The 24,414-nt window shown below is 41.9% G+C and overlaps 1 protein-coding gene across 1 annotated transcript; it reads left to right on the plus strand.

The window, feature by feature from the left end:
• Nucleotides 1-1,122: 1,122 nt before the first annotated feature.
• Nucleotides 1,123-12,548, plus strand: LOC142935107 (aquaporin-4-like). The gene is made up of 5 exons (XM_076079238.1): nt 1,123-1,157; nt 9,023-9,479; nt 10,221-10,385; nt 11,350-11,430; nt 12,294-12,548. The coding sequence occupies exons 1-5, from the start codon at nt 1,123-1,125 to the stop codon at nt 12,546-12,548; spliced, it is 993 nt and encodes a 330-aa protein (XP_075935353.1).
• The last annotated feature ends 11,866 nt before the right edge of the window (nt 12,549-24,414 follow it).

Below are 24,414 nucleotides of genomic sequence, written 5' to 3' on the forward strand. Positions count from 1 at the left end.
GTGCAATAACTACATTTATTCTAGTGCAATAACTACATTTATTACAATGCAATAACTACATTAATTATAATGCAATAACTACATTAATTCTCGTGTAATAAGACATTTATTCTAGTGCAATAACTACATTTATTCTAGTGCAATAACTACATTTATTCTAGTGCAATAACTACATTTATTATAATGCAATAACTACATTTATTCTGGTGCAATAACTACATTATTCTAGTGCAATAACTACATTTATTACAATGCAATAACTACATTAATTATAATGCAATAACTACATTAATTCTCGTGTAATAAGACATTTATTCTAGTACAATAACTACATTAATTCTAGTGTAATAAGACATTTATAGAGCGATAACTTAATTTATTCTAGTGTAATAACAAAAAAACTTCTAGTACAATATTTGCCAGAAGAGTGTTTGCTCTGGAGCCTTGAGGCCAGAGGCATTCACTAAGTCACACAAAAATCTGACATTACAGGCAAGCCATACTGAACATCTCTTACATCCACTCATTTATTTATTGAATGCTTCTATAGGGACAAGTTCCAGTGCCAAACACCACAGCATCTATGGCCTGAGCTACTTTGTAACACCTTAAATGGGCGCAAACGCACACAGCTCAATGGGGAAACACATTCAAAAAGGGTCAAACAATGATACTGAAAACTGAGAATGACTTTCAAAAAATTCGATAATAACTCAGCGAATTATTCTTCATAACTCGTTCTTTGTGGTGCTGCAAAGATCTCTTTTATGAAAATTCTCTATAGCCAAAAACGTGATGGTGCGTAAAGCTTTCTTGTTTTGTTCAATGTCCAAAATGAGTAGAATTAAATTAGGATTTTCAGATATTCGACTTAAACTTGTTATTGTTCAATATAGAACTACCACACAATTTGGGCCCCGACATTAAAAGCATTCAACCCATGTGATCATATTACTCTAAATATAATCCATGAACTGCGTTACTCCCTGGTCATTCCATTTGTCTGATGGTTCCTCTCTCCTCTCATCCGGTTCAATCCCGGTCAGACCGCCCGGATGAACCCCCAACGGGCACAAACTCCGCTCTATAAAAGACAGAAGCGCCCAGCAGGCTGACGGAGTCATGACGGAGAGCGGCAGGGCTCTGGAGCGCCTGAGGTGAGTACACGCGTAAAAACGCACTGGAGCTGGGAAGGTACGTTTGCGGCAAAACGGCACGAAACGCTGTGGTTCGGATTGTTTTGAGCATTTATAATATAGAGAAAACTGCCTTGCTTAAAAAGAAACCTTTCTTTCCTATTTAGGCTTAATCTTATCGTATCTTCGTAATATTGTTTGTGTTGACAGGTTTTTTGGGATGGTTGGATTCGTGACGTTCTGGATGTAACGGTTGTATCGAGTAGATATGTGTTGACTAGTGCACATAAGTAACATTTTTACATTTACTTAATTTTGTCTTGTGAAAATTGTAAAAAATTGAATACAGTTTCACTTGATCATGCAATAAAACCCGCATTTAAAAAAACATTCTAAGGGTAATACATTTACCATTTTGTAAAAAAGATTGTTGTAACACAAACATCAAAGGGTACACACAAATGTCAGGACAGTGACACACTCATGCCTACATGCAGACACACACACAAAACACAAACACATAGCTCTATCTTTATGCAATCATGATTAGGCTCACCTGGGCCTGCTGTAGGTCCCAGCTATAAAGACTCTTCTTTGGCTGAGGGTCTCTCCTCTCTGACTCCTGTGTGGAGGGGCTGGCTGGCTGGCTGGCTGTTTAGTTCAGTTATTTGTTCTTAAATTAATGTCTATTTGATTACTTTTATACTCGTCTTGTCTACCTCATGTTGTGGCCTTTTGAGCCGGGTCGTGACATCGTGCTTAAGTGACTAATTTTTAAATAAGCCATCAGGTAAAAAGCAAGCACAGCATATAGCTTAACAATACAACAATTTTCAAACATACAAACAATTCAGTTCTAACTAACAAAATCTACTCATGAAGAAGCCATAGTGGCAAGAACTTTACCAGCATTCACAAAAAAAGACAGCTAGCCACAGATAGTCTAAGAAACACTTTTCTTCTAAATGCTTAAGTACATTAAACTACAAACACACTTGAAGCTGCTGTAACCATAAACACAAGAGTTAACACTGTGTCTTTCAAAAAATGTCCAGGATTTTAAATTGGCCACAGCCCATATTCCTAGGCAGTACCCAGGACATCATCCACTTGCTATTTTCACTAAATAGCTCCTTTAGTCTCTTTGCAAGACCACTTCCGTGTCCAACAGATTTGTAGAGCCTCATCATACTAACGACACTGTCGAAGTCATGGTCCAAGTAAAGCATTGCCATGTCTTTATCAAGGCTTAACTGCACAATATACGTATGACAGCAATTCTGTTGGCAGGAAAGTTTCTTGTAATCTCTTAAGGATGTGTATTTATAACCTGTCATATAGGAAAATTCTGAAAATGAATGTAAATTGAGCTGATTTTGCCTTTAATTTTCTCAAAAACTGTACAGTAATATTTTATGACAATATTCATGTACATAGGGTTGTCATAAACAAGAATCCATTGAAATATTGACATAACCTCTGAAGGATTAATTTTAATAAAATGTCAAATATGGGGAAATGATGAATATCAAAATGTAATTTGAGTTGACTTTGCCTTTAATTTTCTCAAAAACTGTACAGTAATATTTTATGACAATATTCATGTACATAGTGAGGGTTGTCATTAACAAGAATCAAGTGAAATATTGACATAACCTCTTAAGGATTAATTTTTATAAAATGTCAAATATAGGGAAATTATAAATATCAAAATGTCATTTGAGCTGACTTTACAAATTTTATCAAATTTTATCAAAAACTGTATAGTAATAATACATTACATTTGACATGGAGATACATGGGGTCATCATGAACATATCTCCAACGGAAATTTTAGCTAACCAATGAAGGAAATGTTTTTTTTAGAGATCAAAGATGATTAGGTAATATTATAATTTTCGAGCCCTTTTTCAATTAAAGATTATACAGCAGTGTAATTTCAGATTTTATTATTGTTATATTTCACTTAATGTACAAAATGACGTTGACTTATATCAAATTGGACAAATTATTGATGAAATATGTCTATTTCGGGGCTTTTTGGGCTATCAAGCACCCGTACCGTAGCACCTCGAATAGACGAGCATTACATTTCAAGTGCCGCCTGACGTGACCGAGGTTCCGTGGATGACGGACCACATGACCGCAGTCAATAATCAGCGTGGTGTTGGACTTTACGCAGCCAGGAAAATCCAAAACAGAGAACCACTGATCGTAAACTAGTCACCAGTCACTGCTACTATCATAACGCTGCTGCTGTTATCACAGCTACTATAGGCTACTGGCAACAACAATTCAGGAAGAATAATTCGGTTTAAAAAGAATGCTCCAATCCCATCAAATGGATTTCTGTGTGGTTTGCAGATGTGGAGCTGCAGTATAGTTTTGTTTGTTGTGATCCACTAAAAGGCTCAGGCCTTTTCTCATGTTGAGGCCATTGATTGATGTGAAGACTTCAGGTGTATTTATTTGTAATAAATGACCCTGAGTTGCTGTAGATTTAAGCACAAACATTCCTGAGGAATCATTGATTGAATTGATACGGTACTACTGCTGTTATTACTCTTGCTACTACTACCACTAGTACCTCTGCTGCTGCTATGACTTAATAATAAGTATCATTTCATTAGTCTTATTTACATAGAGAATTAAGTACATCGATTAATAAATGATTCTGAAAGATAAACATGATACACGTGCAAAACAAAGTGTGGTAATAAACTAAAAGTTTGGCCAGCGTTGTGTTTGTGCTCCCATGCATGCGCTACAAACGTGAAAAAAGGGGCCCACACGGTTATTGTATTGACATTGTTGGACTTTTGATGGTATAACATCGTTCCAAGTTGAATCAAAGGGACAAAGAAACCACTATAATCTATATACACACACTAATCTATATACACTGTCACAACCTGGCTCAAAAGGCCGCAACATGAGGGAGACAAGACGAGTTAAAAGAAATAGACATTTATTTAATGAACCAACTAACAGACCTAAACCAAACAAACAAACAAACAGCCAGGTCGTCCAAACAGGAGGCAGAGAGGAGATGCGCGCCCAGAGGCAAAGAAGAGGTGCAGCCTTTATAGCTGAGACTTCCAGCAGGCTCAGGTGTGGCTCATCAGCAGCAGATTACCATCCTGAAAGACAACCTGGAAACAGGACACAGACCCCTGGTGGAAGGGAGGGGTCGTCACACCCCCCTCCATAAAAACAGTGTTCCCACCAGGAACACCAACAAACTGCATACAGATTCAAAATTTACAGATTTCATATTCCAGATTAAAAGTGCATCCCCCCAGCCCTCCAACCAATCTCCACCCTGCAACCCAGCAACTCCAACATGTGGAGAAGCATCTAAGAGTGAGAGTGGATAAGGAAGGAAGGCCAGAGAGATTACACAGTGATATGGTGAAGCACATGAGGGGAAGCAGGGCTTCCTGCGAGGGCCAGTTCATGCAATGAGCTGCTGCATGAACGAGTGGTGAACACCCAGAACTGGAATTGTCATAATTGCCAGCTAACAGAAAGCACCAAACTAAACTACCATAAGCGCTAAGCTGTAGTAGCCTAAAGGTTCCTCTGACAGACGCGCAAAGAGGCAACCCAACTACAACTCAGCTCACCCAATCAAGGCATGAGCTGTAGCGCTTATGTTCCTGAAGGTAACAGGCCAAGTTACCAACTTGCCTGTTACCGCACAAACACAAAAACCTGTTCACCACATCCCTCCTTTTATTACCCACTTGCTTACCCTATGAACCATGAATACCTACTGCACACTGTGCAGCAGCAGTCTTCAGGCTCCACCTGCAAGGTAACTGGGTCCAATACCCAGACACCCAACAGGCTGTGCAATGCTCTTGTTACAGAGTCCAGAACATGACCATGATCACCAGAATACAAAACCAGAAACCAAAACATGCAGTTAGCAGGAAACACCAGAAACTAGTTTCCCTCAATAAAACCAGGAACAGAAGTTAACACCCCAGCAAGAGCAGCCCTTACACAGCTAACATCACTGCCTCCATGTCCCTCTGACTGCCTATCCAGAGACTAAGTAAGCTCCCCCCTAGTCTTCAGGTGCTACTTGTGGTGGGTACTTACGCACTAAAACCCGCAGGGCCAGTAAAGCAACCAGGAACTGGCCGCCTACCTGCAGCCTCGGACGTGCCCCCGAGACAACTGCTCTAACCACTTTCACACCACAGAACCCCCCCAAAGGGAGTCCGCTCTTCAGCCTAACAGGGACAGAACAGCAGCAATTTACTCACCGTGTATACAGGACCACCTAAACTCTGTTCCGCAAAAACCACCAGCATAACACATGCTCACACAAACACGCCTCAGGAACACTGTTCACTACAGCTGCTACAATAACCAAACAGGAAAACAGCCTACTCACTAAACTCGTCCACGTCTCCCAAACAACCAGATTGCACATCTCACTCACTTAAACGAGGTGCACCTGCCTACCAGGTTACAGCTGCTACTGATTTGAAGTGAATGCAGACACCGGGTCAACCAGAAATAGACGAGCCCCCATATGTCACGACCCGGCTCAAAAGGCCGCAACATGAGGGAGACAAGACGAGTTAAAAGTAATAAATAGACATTTATTTAATTAACCAACTAACAGACCTAAACAAACAAACAGCCAGGTCGTCCAAACAGGAGGCAGAGAGGAGATGCGCGCCCAGAGGCAAAGAAGAGGCGCAGCCTTTATAGCTGAGACTTCCAGCAGGCTCAAGTGTGGCTCATCAGCAGCAGATTACCATCCTGAAAGACAACCTGGAAACAGGACAGACCCCTGGTGGAAGGGAGGGGTCCTCACAACACTATAATCTACATACGCTATAATCTACATACGCTAATTGTCACGGGGCATGATGAGGACTCAAACGCAGACAGTCAGGTGTAGCGAAAAAAGGTTTTAATGATAACTCCTCCGAAGCCGAGAGTCAGAGTCCACAACCGGGTGGGTGGAGGGGGTCCGGAGGAGGGACGGCCGGACTGGCAGACTGGGGAGACTGAGGGTCCGGAGGACGGAGCTGGGGAGATCAGACGGTGAACAGGTCTCCAGGGGCTGGAGATCAGACGGGGAACAGGTCTCCAGGGGCTGGAGATCAGACGGGGAACAGGTCTCCAGGGGCTGGAGATCGGACGGGGAACAGGTCTCCAGGGGCTGGAGATCAGACGGGGAACAGGTCTCCAGGGGCTGGAGATCAGACGGGGAACAGGTCTCCAGGGGCTGGAGATCAGACGGGGAACAGGTCTCCAGGGGCTGGAGATCAGACGGGGAACAGGTCTCCAGGGGCTGGAGATCAGACGGGGAACAGGTCTCCGACTCTCGGAGATGGGGCTCCGGGCAACCGGAGTCCATAGACTGGGGCTCAGGGGGATAGACTGATGACCCAGCGGGGTAAAGGGCTGGAGGTCGTTGCAGCGCGGAGGCGGCAGCGGCCAGGACTGGAGGTCGCTGCGGTTCGGAGACGGCGGCGGCCGGGACTGGAGGTCGCTGCGGTTCGGAGACGGCGGCGGCCGGGACTGGAGGTCGCTGCTGTTCGGAGACGGCGGCGGCCAGGTCCGGGGATAGCTGCTGCTCCGAGGCGGCCAGGTCCGGGGATAGCTGCTGCTCCGAGGCGGCGGCGGCCAGGTCCGGGGATAGCCGCTGCTCCGAGGCGGCGGCTGGAGTCGGCTGGATCGCCGACCGGACACAGGGAGCTGGAGTCGGTCGAACCGCCGACCTGACACGGGGAGCTGGAGTCGGCTGCGGCCCAGCGGGAGCGGGGGATAACTGCGGCCCAGCGGGAGAGGGAGTCTGGCCCTTCCTCTGCCTCTGTCTCCTTCGAGGTTTGACCGGGATGTCCATTAGGTCACGGTCTGCCTTCTGGACACTCCAAGGTTCTCCAAAGGCCAGACGGGTTCCCATGAACTGTTCGTACCAGTCGGGGAGACGACACTCCATACCGTGGTCTGCTGAGTCCATCTTTGGCCAGATCATTCTGTCACGGGGCATGATGAGGACTCAAACGCAGACAGTCAGGTGTAGTGAAAAAAGGTTTTAATGATAACCAAAAACAAACAGGGAATCCAGGGACAAGACAAAAGACGAGGGGGAAAATCCGGCAGGAAAAGGCAGAACAGGCAGACTGGAAAACCGGGAACAGGACGAGCAAAACGGGCGGGTAGGGAGGAAAACAAACAATGATCTGGCAGTAGGTGTGTGTGCGGCAGGGGTTTAAATAGTGAAGGAGGCAGAGTGAGCAGGTGAGAGTAATGAGCTGATGAGGTGAGTGTGACTGGCAGGTGCACTGAATGAACTGATTAGGTGAGTGAGGAGCTACAGAAAGAAACAAAGACACAGAACACACAGGGCAAAGCCTGATCGTGACAATAATACACTATAATCTATATACACTATAATACGCTATAATCTATATACACTATAATCTATATACACTATAATACGCTATAATCTATATACACTATAATACGCTATAATCTATATACACTAATCTATATACACTATAATACGCTATAATCTATATACACTATAATACGCTATAATCTATATACACTATAATACGCTATAATCTATATACACTATAATACACTATAATCTATATACACTATAATCTATATACACTATAATACGCTATAATCTATATACACTATAATACGCTATAATCTATATACACTATAATCTATATACACTATAATACGCTATAATCTATATACACTATAATACGCTATAATCTATATACACTATAATACGCTATAATCTATATACACTATAATCTATATACACTATAATACGCTATAATCTATATACACTATAATACGCTATAATCTATATACACTATAATCTACATACACTATAATCTATATACACTATAATACGCTATAATCTATATACACTATAATCTATATACACTATAATACGCTATAATCTATATACACTATAATCTATATACACTATAATACACTATAATCTATATACACTATAATATGCTATAATCTATATACACTATAATCTATATACACTATAATACGCTATAATCTATATACACTATAATCTATATACACTATAATCTATATACACTATAATACGCTATAATCTATATACACTATAATCTATATACACTATAATACGCTATAATCTATATACACTATAATCTATATACACTATAATACACTATAATCTATATACACTATAATACGCTATAATCTATATACACTATAATCTATATACACTATAATACGCTATAATCTATATACACTATTATCTATATACACTATAATACACTATAATCTATATACACTATAATACACTATAATCTATATACACTATATACACTATAATCTACATACACTATTATCTATATACACTATAATCTACATACACTATAATCTATATACACTATAATGAAACCATGTGCTCTGGTGACGTTCCTGTGTCTTGTTGTAAACTTATAAACCTTTTGCACTGTTGTGATATTACAATGGTGTGATAGTGGCAAACTATTTAAATAAATGAGAATATAGGTCAATCAGCTTAGTGATAATTAATGTTACATTTACCTTAAAGGCTGTTTTTATGTTTATTTGAATATGTTCAGAGCTGGATTCAAATACTAGCATCTCACTTGTTTGGCTCACATCAAAACAGACACATTTTGAAGAAGGCTCTTTTCTAATCTGTTCTGTGATCCAATATAACAAGTGATAGGCTCGTATGTTTGTATCTACAGTATGTACCAAACTCATTGCTTATTTGTGACTTTATGTGTTCTGATTATCGCTATTTTTCCATTTAGGGGGTTAAGCCCCAGTACCTTCTTTTGTCCTCTATTGACGGTTGTCCCTCTTGTCCTCTCTTCCAGGAGGTGTTGCTTCCCCTGCCGTATACCACACTGTCACTTATGGCCTCCATCTTGCTGCTCTCGAGACAAAGCCATGTCTGCCTTCAAGGGCATCTGGACTCAGGAGTTCTGGCGCTGTGTGGGGGCCGAGTTCTTCGCCATGCTGCTCTTTGTCCTGCTCAGCCTCGGCTCAACCATCAACTGGGGGGCCGTCGAGAAGGATCCCCGTCCCGCTGACCTGGTGCGCATCTCGCTCTGCTTCGGCCTGAGCATTGCCACCATGGTGCAGTGCTTCAGCCACATCAGCGGCGCTCATGTCAACCCTGCGGTCACGGCAGCCATGGTGGTGACCAGGAAGCTCAGTCTGACTAAAGGCGTCTTCTACCTGCTGGCCCAGTGTGTGGGAGCCATAGTGGGGGCCGCCATTCTGTACGGCATCACCCCGGCCTCTGTCAGGGGTGGCATGGGGGTCACCACAGTTCGTCTTCTTTTCAAGTCATTACCAGCAGTTCACTGTTATTTCACAGTAATGTTGGCACCGCAGCCATTCCTCTCAGACAGCAGATATTTACTATCCTACTTATCATAACAGCATAATATTTCTCCAGTTAAAGGGGATATACCCTGCTCCTTTTCAGGTTCATACTTGTATGTTGGATTTCTACTAGAACATGTTTACATGCTGTAATGTTCAAAAAACTCTTTATTGTTCATCATACCGTCTGTCTGAATAAACCTGTACTCACCCTCGCTCCATTTTAGCGCCTGTCTCTTTAAGCCCCCCTCCCAAAAACATCTCAGTCTCCTCAACCGGTCTGGTTTTTCCCAAATTATTTGATTGTACTATTAATGGAATTAGTTCTAAGCAAACACTTACCATGCAAAACACCGGCAAAGTCTGTTAACCTGACCTCAATGATAAATGAATAAAGACGGTGTTGTTGAAATGTAGCTGATAAAGGAATATAATATAATAAAGAGTTGTATAAATAGATGAACTATAGACAAAAAAAGTTACGAAACTAATAAAATGCAACAGGTATATATAACTTTACAATTGAATTGAATAATTACTAAACATAACACATGACATTTATGACTATTACAACATCAACTTCAACCTCTGCATCTATTATATCCAGATACAGAGATTAATACAATGTGTCAAAGGGGTGTTCATATCTGATGATGTATTTATTTGTATGTTTGGTATTTACAGGTAAATAGGAGCATCTCCGTGGGAAACGCGCTGGTTGTAGAACTCTTCATCACCTTCCAGCTGGTCTTCACTGTGTGCGCTACCTGTAACCACCAACGTAATGACCTGAAGGGCTCGTCTGCTCTGGCTATCGGCCTCTCTGTGTGTGTCGGTCACCTGTTCGCTGTAAGTACACAGCACTGAAGCAGATGAACAGAAAGAGATGATAACCCGCACAGACAACGGGGCTCAGTGTCAGATGGATTCTGCTCTCACACAGCAATCACATGTATGACGGCATCTCGGGCCTCTTCTGTTATTTTGTAAGTTATTTAAAAATTGTGCACTGAAATACCAGAAGAACAGAACGACCTGAAATATGAGACTAATGTGGTAATAGAGGAGGAAAATAATGAAATGTGTTTAAACAGCTTGTTTATGAATGCAGTCCGCTTTATAGATTAAGTGTAATATTTGATGCAGACAGTCCGCACGGAACAGCTGGGCTTTCTGCTTGTACATTTTGATTTGTGAACATTAGCTTTTGTCAAAATAACTATAAGTGAATTAAATAACATTGAGAGAAATAATTCCAAATAAATGTACAGATAACAGCATCAGTGTTACATTATTGCATGGCTTTCTTTAGTTTCTGTGAATAGTTACTGTTTGGAAAACATATGACACATTTTAAAAGATATCTCTTTGACTTTGAGTCAAGAAAAATGTATGAAGCGATGGCCAAACTCATTTCTCCAATCGAACTGGACCAATATGATGAATCAGAAGCAGTATTCAAATGTGCTGAAAAGTTGACAGATTGCCTTTTTTTGGGGTTTGCCATAAAAAGAACAAGTCTTTCAGTTGAACAATATAGAGTGACTGTCCTCTTCTTCTAAACCATTGCGAAGTGAAACGTTATTAGATCAGTGAGCAGTGGTTTGTAATGACACATGATGTAATCTTGCTGATCCATCTGTCAGACCATGAAGTGCCTGTTGGATGACATGGAAGGCACTTACAAATAACGTATGCTTTTCATGTAGTGTGGAGATGTTGCAACCCTCTATATATTTACGAACGTCTCAGTGTCCTGCTTCTTCCTGCTTATGTGATCATGAGACGGTATGATGTGAGATTTATTCCTCAGATTCCCTACACTGGAGCCAGTATGAACCCTGCCCGAACGTTTGGCCCAGCCATGGTCACATGGTGCTGGGAAAACCACTGGGTAACTACACACTCTGTTAGCTCTTATTATCGATCAGTGCTGTTAAATAGATGTTAGCATCAATAGCTATGGAAAGATTGTTTATTTTCCATGCACAGAAACTACAATCCAACTTCTAAGGTCTCATTGTAACGACACTACAGGGAGTTACAGAACGCTCTTCAGCTGATTATCACATGGTAGATTGTCGTTGAATGTGATTGGCTGTTGTCTCATGTCTTCTTCAGTTAAACAGTTCCTCTGTTTTTTGGAAGCTGTATGTATATATTTATGAGGAGTATAAATAGCAGAAAAAAACTAATTCATGCAGAAAATGAAAGCAAACAATGACTAATAACTTCCAGTATAAGCCCCGCCCCCTTCAGATGTGACATAAACAGACACAGATACTAGCTTTGTGTCACAACCTTTTGTCTATGCAGGTTCATCAGGTTTGCATTTGGGTTGTGAGTCACGCAAAAAAGTAAAAATAAATATGGTTGTTTTTAACAAAGGATATGTAATTACGGCCACAGAAATGTTGGCAAAAGATTTATTATTAAATATTAAAGTATTTATTTTATTCTGTTTGGATTCAGCTAGTTTGGTTAATAAAATTCAATGCACTCAACATTTAAATGGTTAAACTAGACAGTGTTCTCTGCAAGTGGCATTTCAAAATAATAATGATACTTTATTAAAAAAACTAATAACTCAAGCTGTCCTTCCACAAATGACCTATAGTTCATTTATGGCAAAAGATTTTTACTATGAAAACTATGAAACCACAGTTTGTCTTCAAGTCTTGATGTAATGTTCTGTTTCTCCCCTGTGTGCGTGCGTGTGTGCGTGTGTGTGCGTGTGCGCGTGCGTGCGTGTGTTAGGTGTACTGGGTAGGTCCAACTCTGGGCGGGACTCTGGCCGCAGCCCTGTATCATTACCTGTTCTGTCCAGACCCAGAGCTGAAGAGACATTACTCCGAGGCCTTCATTAAGACACCTTTCACTGCCACCAAACACCGGAACGACTCGGTCACAGCCCAGGAGCCCCTCTTCACCGTCATGGATGTGGAGAGGGCTGAGCGGAATGAAAGGAAGAGGGCGAAGGAGGTGTCGGGCGAGGTCCTGTCCTCTGTGTGACTAGAGAGGAGACACGGCGCTGGTGTCCTGTCTTCGGCTCAACAGTCCACTGTGAAGGAGACGGACTTCCTGTAGACTGGCGGAGCAAACACTAACAAAAACAGAATTAAGAATGAATTTGTAAGGAGACTGAGAGGAATATTTACAAAGACAGGCCTTTGATTTTGTGCCAAATACCTTGTACATATCAGAGAAAGGGCTGTGGGTTGGTCTTCATGCAGGATGTGTTTTAAGAGTGTTCCTATTTAGTGGAAGGGATATTAACATATAGAAATTGCTACTGCACATATATAGAGTTATTTGTCATTGACAATGGGACCTTTGGTTGCAGCAGAAATTGCACCTAAAATGTACGATCTGTGGAAAGCATTGGGAGTGAGAGACAAACATCAGGGATGAGATAACTCTGCATGGCCCTCAGTAATAGTTCAGACAACCAAAAGACTTCAGTGGCTGCAGTCACGACAAAATGGACCAATCAGAAGATGCCACTATTGCCCCGTTGTGCTTGGAATCCCGAGTGTTGTGTTCGGTGCAACTTTCCCAAATCAAGAAGTTCCTTTCACATCCCACACATTAGATATGACAGCATACGTCTTATCTGTCTGTGTTCTAATGAAGTGAGTGTATAAAGTTTGCAGAAAGTCAGTGTTTTGATTCATCAGATTGTTGTATGTTCTCCTCTCAACCAGCAGATGTCGCTAAGAGGCTGACTATATAATCTATAAACCAGCTGAAACCAGTGTGTGTGTGTGTGTGTGTGTGTGTGTGTGCGAGTGAGTGCTGACTGCTCCACGCTCCCTTGGCCATTCATTAAAATGTAAATCCTAATCGCTTCATTTAAATTAATTGGAGCTGATGAATAAAACCGTCTCATTAAAACTGCTCTGCAATCAGTGTTGAGTCACTTTCACACATACAGCAGTGGAATCAACCTCATGTACTTTTGTCTTTTTTTCTTTGTCACTGTTACAATGACTGAATAAAATGACGAAACATATTAATAACACCTTTGCTGTTGCGAACATTTGTCAGTCTGCACTGCAAAAAAAGGCAGTTATTTATCATAATACAACCGTAAATGTAAATGTAAATATACAAGTCATTTGCAACAGCAGATTTGTAATGCTAAATATCTCTTTATTTTTCAATTCTCTTTATTTACTGCCTCGTGATCAACACATGCTCACTCTTTCATGTATGTTTGGTTCTTGAATACATGATGTATACAACTAGGTTGCAAATTAACCATAAACATCAAATATCAGATGAAATAATCAGCATTCAATACATCTGGATAATGAACAATAACCTAGATAATTAACAAGGGCACAGGTGAATATGACTACATCTTTGCTTTAAATAGCTACTCAGCTGTTATTAAGTGTCAGAAGAAGCCTAACTTCTTTATATTTCAATCACAGATTGTGAATACAAGTTATTGTATCATGCAATCTGCTGACATTATGAACTGTGCATGACTGTGGATGATAAACTCGTACTGAGCGCACAGATGTTTAAAGATACGAGATAAAGTAGTGATCTTTATTGAAATAAGGTTTTAGGTCAATTGTACTTAAATGCTGATCAGCCTTCAACGTTGCAGCTGCTGCTTTTGTTTTCATCACGAGATTCCGCTTGATTACCCTGATGACGTCACGTTTGTAAAAACCCAAACCTCTCTGGATGAACAGCTCTCTCGCCGGGTGCGGTTGCGCGCGCCTGTAATCCAAGTTACTGGGAGGCTGAGGCTGGAGGATCATTTGAGCTCAGGAGCTCTGAGCTGCAGCGGACAATGAAGATCCGGTGTCCGCACTAAGTTCGGTATCGGTATGGTGCTCCTGGGGGAGCCCGGGACCACCAGGTCGTCTAAGGAGGGGTGCACAGGCCAATGTCGGAGACGGAGCAGGTCAAAGCCCCCGTGCCGCTCAGTAGTGGGATCGCGCCTGTGAATAGACGCTGTAGTGCAGCAGAGTAACACAGCGGGACCCAGTCTTTTTACAAACAGCTGATACAACAACAACAAGGTGTTTACATGTTACAGCAGCGTCATCACGGCTTCTTTATATTCTAGTTCCCATGAAAACATTCAGAAACCAGTGGTGTTTGTTTGTCCTACAGCGCCTCCACCTGGAGGAGAGGAGCGATGAGCACCAATCACAGCAGGGCTTTCTTTATGACGTTCAATCAACGTGACAGAGAGGTGAACAGTCACAAACAAACACTTTATCTTTGTTTTTCTGTTCAAATAACGAAAATCTGTCCATAATAATTCATCAAGGTATAAAGATCTGGATCAAAATCATTTCGAAATGTGTTTTTCTATCTTGTTGTATGTTTGATTGTTTTCATTGAGTGATTCTTATATCAGCCTTAAATATGAACAGTAGCTGTGAACAATACAGAGAGCTCATGGTTCAGAAGCACAAGATGTGGTTTACAGCTTGAAGTGACTGAAGCTCAGAGAGACGAGCAGTAACACTGTCAAGAGAAGTGGATATTATGGGATTAATCCCAGTGAGTAATAACACATGATGAATCCATGTCTGTGATGTATTGCAGAGCCCTGATGTAGCTGAAATGAAAGTTTGGAAAAAATATCAATATAAGCAGAAAGTTGGTATTTATGTGATGATTGTGTTGGGTCACAGTTGTTTGCTGATTTTGGAATTATCGGAACCAAACTGTCCGTCTTTGTTTGAATTAAACATTGAAGGAAAATGTCTTTCCATCAAAGGGAAGGGTGCATTATGGGAAATTACATATTGATAAAAAATAAGTAATGTGCAGCGGCCTCCCCCTGCACATTCTGGCAGACAGCTGCAGCTAGAACCTCCACCTCCAGCCTCCAAATACCAGCAAACAGGTACTGCCTGCACCTCCACCTATGACCTCTGTCATTAACCTATGACCTCTGTCATTAACCTGCACCTCCACCTATGACCTCTGTCATTAACCTGCACCTCCACCTATGACCTCTGTCATTGTCCTGCACCTCCACCTATGACCTCTGTCATTACCCTGCACCTCCACCTATGACCTCTGTCATTAACCTCCACCTCCACCGATGACCTCTGTCATTATCCTGCACCTCCACCTATGACCTCTGTCATTAACCTATGACCTCTGTCATTAACCTGCACCTCCACCTATGACCTCTGTCATTATCCTGCACCTCCACCTATGACCTCTGTCATTAACCTCCACCTATGACCTCTGTCATTATCCTGCACCTCCACATATGACCTGTCATTAACCTGCACCTCCACCTATGACCTCTGTCATTAACCTCCACCTCCACCAATGACCTCTGTCATTAACCTGCACCTCCACCTATGACCTCTGTCATTGTCCTGCACCTCCACCTATGACCTCTGTCATTAACCTCCACCTATGACCTCTGTCATTAACCTGCACCTCCACCTATGACCTATGTCATTAACCTATCACCTCTGTCATTAACCTGCACCTCCACCTATGACCTCTGTCATTAACCTATGACCTCTGTCATTAACCTGCACCTCTACCTATGACCTCTGTCATTATCCTCCACCTATGACCTCTGTCATTAACCTATGACCTCTGTCATTAACCTGCACCTCCACCTATGACCTCTGTCATTAACCTATGACCTCTGTCATTATCCTGCACCTCCACCTATGACCTCTGTCATTAACCTGCACCTCCACCTATGACCTCTGTCATTATCCTGCACCTCCACCTATGACCTCTGTCATTAACCTGCACCTCCACCTCTACCTGAAGATATTCACTGACCTAAACCTCTACGTAAAGCCTTTTGCAGAAACCTCCACCATGGCCTCCACCTGAAGATTCTGACGACTGCAACCCAAACCTCCACCTACAGCCTCAGCCACCACCAGCATGTTGTGAGAGACAGCTGCACCTACAACCTCTTCCAGATTCTTCCTGCAGCCTTCATCAGTAACCTGCAGTCTTCATCTCCACCTTCAGATACCAGCAGAAAGGTGCAGCTCAAACCTCCACCTCCAGACGTTTCCAGCTACCTGCACCTCCGCCTCACCTGCAGACGCTGGCATCCGATCTGTTGAACCTGCAGGACATGTGACCCAAAGAGCCCTGAGGACATCATGAAGACACAGAGGTGAGACACACATTTCAAACATTTGCAAGATGAAAGAAACTCATCACATTCATACATATTAAACCGCATCCATGTTCTCCATGCTGAGGTCAGAACAGGCGTTTCCCCCATAGCTCCACAAATATGCATCTATAAGCATATATCTGTGCAGAGAGAAAGCCGTCACTTTGTCTCAAATGGATCTATGATGCATTATTAATAACCTGACAAACTCCTGGGTGGCCTGAAGCAACACATCAAAACCTGGGCTTAGCCAAACACAAAACACACAAAGAGCTGTGGAGGTGCGTGTGTGATTGTAAATTATTCCCACTGTGGGGACAAAAAGTGCGCACACAGTAACATTTTAGGGACCCACCTCCCATTTGGAGACAGCCAACTAGGTAAGGTATGGGATGGGAGCAATAAATAATAATATTACTTTAAATTTATATTGCGCTTTTCTAAGTACCCAAAGAGGCTTTACATGGTGCAGAGACAAACAGAACAAACAAACAGAACATTTTGGTAAAAAAAAAGAACTGGAGAAGCTGTGCTGAATGGGTCATGTAGTGGAGGGTAGGGTGCCGGGTTTAGCAGGTGAAGGCAAGGTTGAAGAGGTGGGTTTTGAGAGCTTGTTTGAAAGATGATAGGGAGGGAGCCTCACAGATGTGGATGGGGAGGGCGTTCCAGAGGGGAGGTGCAGCAGCTGAGAAGGCCCTGTCACACCAGGTCCGGCGCTTGGTCCTGATGGTCTTCAGAGTGTTTGCACCGGCGGACCTGAGGCAACGGGTTGGGGCGTGGAGGGGGAGGAGGTCTGAAAGGTAGGGAGGGGCCAGGTTGTTTAGGGCTTTGTAGGTGGCGAGTAATATTTTCATAATAAAAGTATGCTCATCCAAAAAAACCTCTTAACCAGTCCTCAATCAAACAGAAGACATCGTGGCAAAATGTAAAAGCCACACCTTGCTGTTGCTGTGCTAACAAATATCACATTATATATACATGTATCTCAAAACTATGGCAATCTGCATCAAGAGGCGGAACTGAAAAGTGTGATTCAGAATCAAATCCAAAATGCCACACACTGAAGCATGGATGTATTAATGCAGTCCACCCAGTAGTGAGTACAGTCACTAAAGACTAGAGAGTTAGGAACACAATGACCAATTGTTAATAAGCAGTACTATTTTTTTATTTTGCTCAATTTAAACAATAAAATTAAAATAAACAAACATAACAGAGATAAATGAATATAATATTAATGTGCAGGAAGAGGCAGAAAGCCAACTGGGCTTATTTGAAGCCTCTACCTATATAATATTAAAAAATTTACAAAAATAAAATGAAATATGCAAGACAGAAAGACAGAAAAGAAAAAGAAAAAAATAATGTAATTGTGTGGAGTGTGTGAGCATGTGTGTGTATGTGAGAGTAAGCATGGGCTTGTGTTTGATCAGGGATGTTGGTTTATACACCTGCAGTAACTCATAAGCAATGTTAATGCTACAAGTCCCCATGAGTGAAACAACTATAAATGTAACATAACATTTATAGTTTATAGAGACAATGAGCTGGCGGCAAAAAGTAGTAATTTATTTGTCTCGCCAAAAACACAAAACAATGTTTAACAGCACTTTCACAAATAAAGCAGCAACTGTGGCACGCCCGTCAACACAGGTCTTCCTTCCTGCCCCAGGCTGCCAACTGAGGAGGATCTTTAAGGCCGAGCCACACCGGCTCAGCTGACGACCCTCTAATCAGCACCTGCAACACATCAGCACACCTGGTATGTGGGAGGAGGGGTCGTCACAGCTAAAACAAGAAAGACATGAACACTAATACATAAAAAAACTGTTACAAAACAGCAATTAGATGTCCTTTTAGGCATCTTTTGAAACATTTTATAGAGGGACATTTTTTTGTTAGGTGGGAAAAGTCATTCCATAATTTGGTTCCCTAAATCTTATTGAAGATTGACCTCTGCTAGTCAGTAACTTAGGAGGATGAAGATGTGAAGATTGACGAGTTGAGTAAGAGTGAACCTGTGAATTGGATTTATTGTAGGTCTTGAAATGATCAGGAATATTCCTTCACCTGAAAGTATCTTATAAATGAAAACACAAGTTTGTGAAATATTGATGTCATAAATCATTTATGACATCAATATTTCACAAACTTGTAGATTCTTACTATTTATGATAAATAGTAAGAATCTGCAGTTTCTGAAATAGAAGAGCAGAAGAGAGGTGTGACTCTGATCGGGTTGCGATCCTAACAAAACGTTTTTGGAGGACCAACATTTTTTGCATCAGATTGAATCAGATGTTTGTTTGAATCGGATGTTGCCTACCATCACAGTAGAAGTTATCAGATGTCGCCTACTATCACCGTAGAAGTTATCAGATGTTGACTACTATCACAGTAGAAGTTATCAGATGTTGCCTACTATCACAGTAGAAGTTATCAGATGTTGACTACTATCACAGTAGAAGTTATCAGATGTTGCCTACTATCACAGTAGAAGTTATCAGATGTTGCCTACCATCACAGTAGACATCACACAGACTCAAGCCTTCTAGCTGTGAGGTCTCACTTTGGACCTCTGAGGTGGCCCTGAGCTCTTTATTGCGTTCATCCTGAAGGAAAAAACAACCACCAAATTACGTCCCAATACCCTGACCTAGTTGAATCAGAACCTTCGTTCTTTAGTTCTTCCTGTGCTATTGTACCTGGCCGAGGTTCAGAAAGTACTGAGCCAGTTACTGAAGGTTCGTTATTGACCCAGAAGAACGGATGAGCGGATGAGCCTTTATCAGTTGAACACTCCCCCTCTGTCTGTAGTTCTTCTTGGGGGGGAGTTGGACTTCTGTGAGGGGGAGTGATGCTCGGATTAATTACAGGCTCTTCACTTGGAGCGATAACGGAGAGGGCAGAGTTGACACATGAGGCTGCAACCTCTTTGTGGATCAAGTCCTCCCGAACCTCTGAAAAGCTCTGTGTGTCGTACGGACTGGACTTCACCTGGTTCTCATTTCTTCCCCTGAGAGGGCTGACAGCACATCTGTCCGTCTCCTCTGTCTGTGATGTCTCTGGTGTATCCATGGAGATTGTTTCCCGAACCTCCTTTCCACATCTGAAGAACTTGCACCACCATCTGGTGGTGCGCTGTTTGGGTTGTGTCAGGTGATATTCGACACAGGAGGCAATGTAGTTCCCAAGTACTCGTTCCTCTAATTTCATGGACAACCGCAACTTTTTTGAACCGCCAAACTTCTTACACAGTTTCTTGAAAATGGCCTTGTCAAGTTTTTCTAGTGTTTTGAGATCAAAATCGACATCCTGGACTTCGATCCACATTCTTTCAAACAGACGCATAGTGATGGCCCCAAACAGATGCAGCGTGATGGGTTCTGCAGTGATACAGTTCTGATTTGGTTTTTTGAAAATCCGCGAAACTAGCGCCATCACGAATACCTGAAATTACCTTTTCTTTAGTGCTTCCTGCGCTGTTGCACCTGGCCAAGGTTCAGCATATGCGTCCCAAAATACTGAGCTAGTTGTTGAATCACAACCTTCGTTCTTTAGTTCTTCCTGTGCTGTGGCACCTGGACAAGGTTCAGAAAGTACTGAGCCAGTTACTGAAGGTTCGTTAGGGCTGACAGCACATCTGTCCATCCCCTCTGTCTGTGATGTGTCTGGTCTATCCATGGAGATTGTTTCAACCTCCTGAGAGATTTCCTTTTTTGCCAGATCACACTCAACGCCTGTCATTTCAATGATCTTGATCATTAGATCCTTCATTTTCTCAAGGATAATGTTCATATGTTCAACCTTCCATGCCATGCGTGGTGAGGCCAAATATTTATTGAAAAGATCTCCAAAGATCTCTATTTCAAACTCTGGATGGTCTGGAAAGTGTACAAATAACTGTGGCCTAAAAGATAATTCAGTTCTTTCTTTCACCTCTCGATAGGTCTTGTAATTTTTGTAATCATACTCAAACTTAGATACTTGACCCTCGAGATATTTAAAGTACTCACTCAGCATTTCAAGTTCTTCATTCACAGGATGAATTGGTAATTCTGACTCAGAGCAATGTTTGCTGGGGTGGTGGGTCTGGGGGGATGTTCCAGAATACATTTGATTTTCTGGGAGATTAGGCTGTTGGGATATGGTCTCCAGTTCGTGGTCCAGTGGGGATATTTCTGGTCTATCCATGGTTTAATTCGAATCTTCAATGCAGTAAAGATTTCACGTATCTGCTCTGTGAGTGTAAAACTGACTTACCCGTTTGAAAGGTCGGCTATTCTGGCTGTAGGGTAGTCAATGTCTATCAAAGAGATCACAGGCAATCACGTGACAAACAGAACGCAAACAACTGACCGTTCTGTTTGGAGCCTTTGTGACGTCACATGCGCTGCAAATTCCTGCTTCACGAGGCTTGACAGGATTCTTCTTCGTGGGTATTTTGCGTCTTCTTCTTCTGCTTTTGATTTCCCGGTAGATTGGATGCCGTGAGACACGATGCTGCCCCCTATAGTTCAGTGTTGATGTACTGCAATCCCACTGATGTAAGCATGTCAAAATGTTGTAAGAATTGAAAAAAAAACTTCAGTGTTCAAAAGACTCACGAAGAAGAATCCTGTCAAGCCTCGTGAAGCGGGAATTTGCAGCCCACTATCATGGATTGGTAAATTATATTTGAAACATGAACCGTTAGCTTGTTATTTAGCCCGCTAGTGCTGCTACTTTACTGTGTTAGCTGGTGGCTAACGAAACCATTCATAATCAATGCTGATGCTAATCAGGCTAAATGCTGATTTGTGTACTGTTGACATGTTTAACCAGCGACAAACACGTGGTTCTCGGTCAGTTATTGGGGTTAATATATATGTATATGTTATTGATTACACAAAGTTTAAATTAAATTATCACCGCTGAATAAACTAATAACAAACAGCTGTCTATTGTTGTTAGTACAGTTGGTACTGTCTCTATCAGTGAGTACTTTCAGCTGTTAATGAATAGTTAGTTAACTAGTTAGTTATGTTATGTATTAATACTTAAGTGCATTTACTATTGTACAATTTTGAGGTACTTGTACTTCCATTTTCTGCTACTGTATGCTTCTAACGTTTCTCCACTATTCAGAGGGAAATATCGTAGTTTTTTACAGATTATTCATTCAAAAATATAAATTAACAAATACATTATGATGTATTATAATAGTTTAAGATACTCGGCAGTATTCTTTAAAAGTAGCTCCACGTTTAGCTGCAACATTAAAGTGATGAACACATTATTGCATTAAAATAACTACTTCTTTGGTGAGTCGAGTATCCCAAAATGATTTCAACTAGTCCCTAGCAGGACATTTTCACTAAAACATATTGTTGTCAGAAGTATTTTGCACAGAATGTTCAGATTTGGGTTCTTTTGTCAAATAACACTTGTTAGATTGGATTGATAAACTCTTGTTTGTCTCCTAAACGTGTTCAGGACGTCACCGCTGGGTGATCTACACCACAGAGATGAACGGACAGAACACCATGTGGCAGGTGGACGGCAGCATGGCTCTAGCTGATGGTACGAGCAGTTTGGTATAGAATCAGTACGACAATGACCATTTGGGCTAAAACTCTATCCACCTTAGACGCATTAAAAAAATATAAAATATGCAGTTGTTTGTAGTCTACTGTACTGTCTTGACAAGTAGATTAAACATTATTTACATGTTTTCACCTCCCGCAGAAATGTAACCGTCAACAAAAATCCCCACAAAATGAATAAAATGAAGGAATTAGCTTGTCATTTAAGCCAGCTACCTTTGTGTTCACTCTTCAGGCATCGCTGGCTGCACTGCATGACAGATGACCCCCCCCCCCCCCCCCCCCCACCACACATCCACCAGAGCCCAAGAAGTTCCTGGCTGAGGTCCACCAGTTCAACGGGAGTGGCAGCTCACAGCAGTACGTGCCCTTCCCCACCACCAGCAAGAAGATCCACGAGTGGGTTCCACCCAAAGCCGGAGCTCAGTGAACTCTGACTGCATATTTGTAAATGATGTCCTGAATAAAATCTCTATACAGACATTTATGATGGGAGTGGCAGTTCTTACAATAAACCTTTTAGACAATGGCAGTGTTCCCCACAGGAGGAGAAACAACTTGGCACACAAACGGTCCTTTTGGAAACATCTGCCTTTGTCCAGTTGTTTTACCTTTTTTACCTTCAGACACGCTGCTACGCCTGTGTTCAGAATTATAAGCTTGCATTTGCAAGTTGTTATTTCAGCATTTGGTACTTTACTTAAGCAGCTAGCTGGCTATAGTGCTGCACTTGACAATCATTTCTAACATTGATTAATCCAATGTTTTATTAATGGAGAAAAATCACTATTATCATATCCATCATAATGTATCAGATGTGAAGGTACAATCTTTAGATCCCTGGTTTTGTCCGACAAGCAGTCCAACACTCGGAGAAATTACATTTTCAATCATATCTGATAAACAAACAACATTTTGACCTCTTAGCCCTTAGCTTAGTTTGTCTAGTCGGCTGTTAAAGACGCAGCAGCACTCTTCTTGTCAGTATTATACTTCAGTACATTGGTCTCACTTAAACCAACAATATGCTGACAATAAACCAAACAAAGAAATGTAAAAAAGGATCTGTATAATAGCTGTTGGCCTCCAGTCAGAATTTGAATTCTTAACAGTTGTACGCCGTGGATTGGACGGATTGCTTGCGTAAAGTCACTTACTTCTGAATTACCTGCACTGGTCACCTGTCTGTCTTTCTAACTGAGTACCCGTCTTTACAGCTGCTGGGCCTGCTGGTCTCCATTCTGATGATCCATCAGGTCAAACGTCACGACAGCGGCCATCAACATGAAGGGCTACTAAAAGAAACCCTTCAACCATCTGATCGAAATACATTTCTTCATTCCTATCAAAACCAGTGTTGAGTACAGTCAGATTACTTCAGAGACGATCTACCACAAAACCAGTCTTCAACAGACACCAAAGTCTAAAGGAATATAACGTAAATAATTGTACATCATGCACGGAATAGAGTTGCTTTGCTTTTATTTTGAAGGCGACTGCTGCTGTTTTTTATCTCAATGTAGGTACATTAGCTCGTTGGTGGATGTGTGCGAGCAGTAGCGTCACTGCAATCCCAATAATAGCAGTGTCGGCAGCCGGACTCGGGCCGGTGTATTTGGCCCGATTCTGGTGCGTAATTCATCCCGAGTCTCGGACTCAGCCCGACGTGTTTCTGCCGACATGCCGAGCTTACACCAGAACTGGGCCAGGTCAATTTGGCTACCTGGGATGTGTTGACTGATGCAGAGCGGGCACGGACATCTGAGGCTTTGCTAGCTAAGCTGCAAAAGCAACATGCTCAGAAGATGTTGGTTCTCTTTCCAACAATCCAGATCCAGATCCTCTCTCACTGACGATCACCTGTCAGCTGTCCTTCACATCTCACCTCAGACATTCAACCTGACTTCAGTCACTCGTTCACTGAACTGACAGAAAACGAGGTCATTGGACTACAAACAATAGTAATAAAATAACTAATGTATCAGAAACATGATCCTTGTCAGTGTTTTACTATTATGGATATGACATATGTAAATTAGTTTGGATCATTATTCCTGCTGCAGATGTTTTAGGTGGAGCTCATTTTAACTATACACTGTTTATACACTGTTGTTCAGTTTGGGTAGTTGGGAAAGCTTTGAAAAATGATATT

Source organism: Anarhichas minor, unplaced genomic scaffold, assembly GCF_050575085.1.
Source record: "Anarhichas minor isolate MPS153535 unplaced genomic scaffold, ASM5057508v1 ptg000071l, whole genome shotgun sequence".
NCBI classification, from domain to species: Eukaryota; Metazoa; Chordata; class Actinopteri; order Perciformes; family Anarhichadidae; genus Anarhichas; species Anarhichas minor.

Excerpts from the sequence above, each read along its gene's own strand:
- LOC142935107 (XM_076079238.1), top strand. The coding sequence starts at position 1,123 with ATGACGGAGAGCGGCAGGGCTCTGGAGCGCCTGAG. Across the intron at positions 10,386-11,349 it reads GTGTCGGTCACCTGTTCGCT|ATTCCCTACACTGGAGCCAG; the intron begins GTAAGTACACAG and ends TTTATTCCTCAG. Across the intron at positions 11,431-12,293 it reads GGTGCTGGGAAAACCACTGG|GTGTACTGGGTAGGTCCAAC; the intron begins GTAACTACACAC and ends TGCGTGTGTTAG.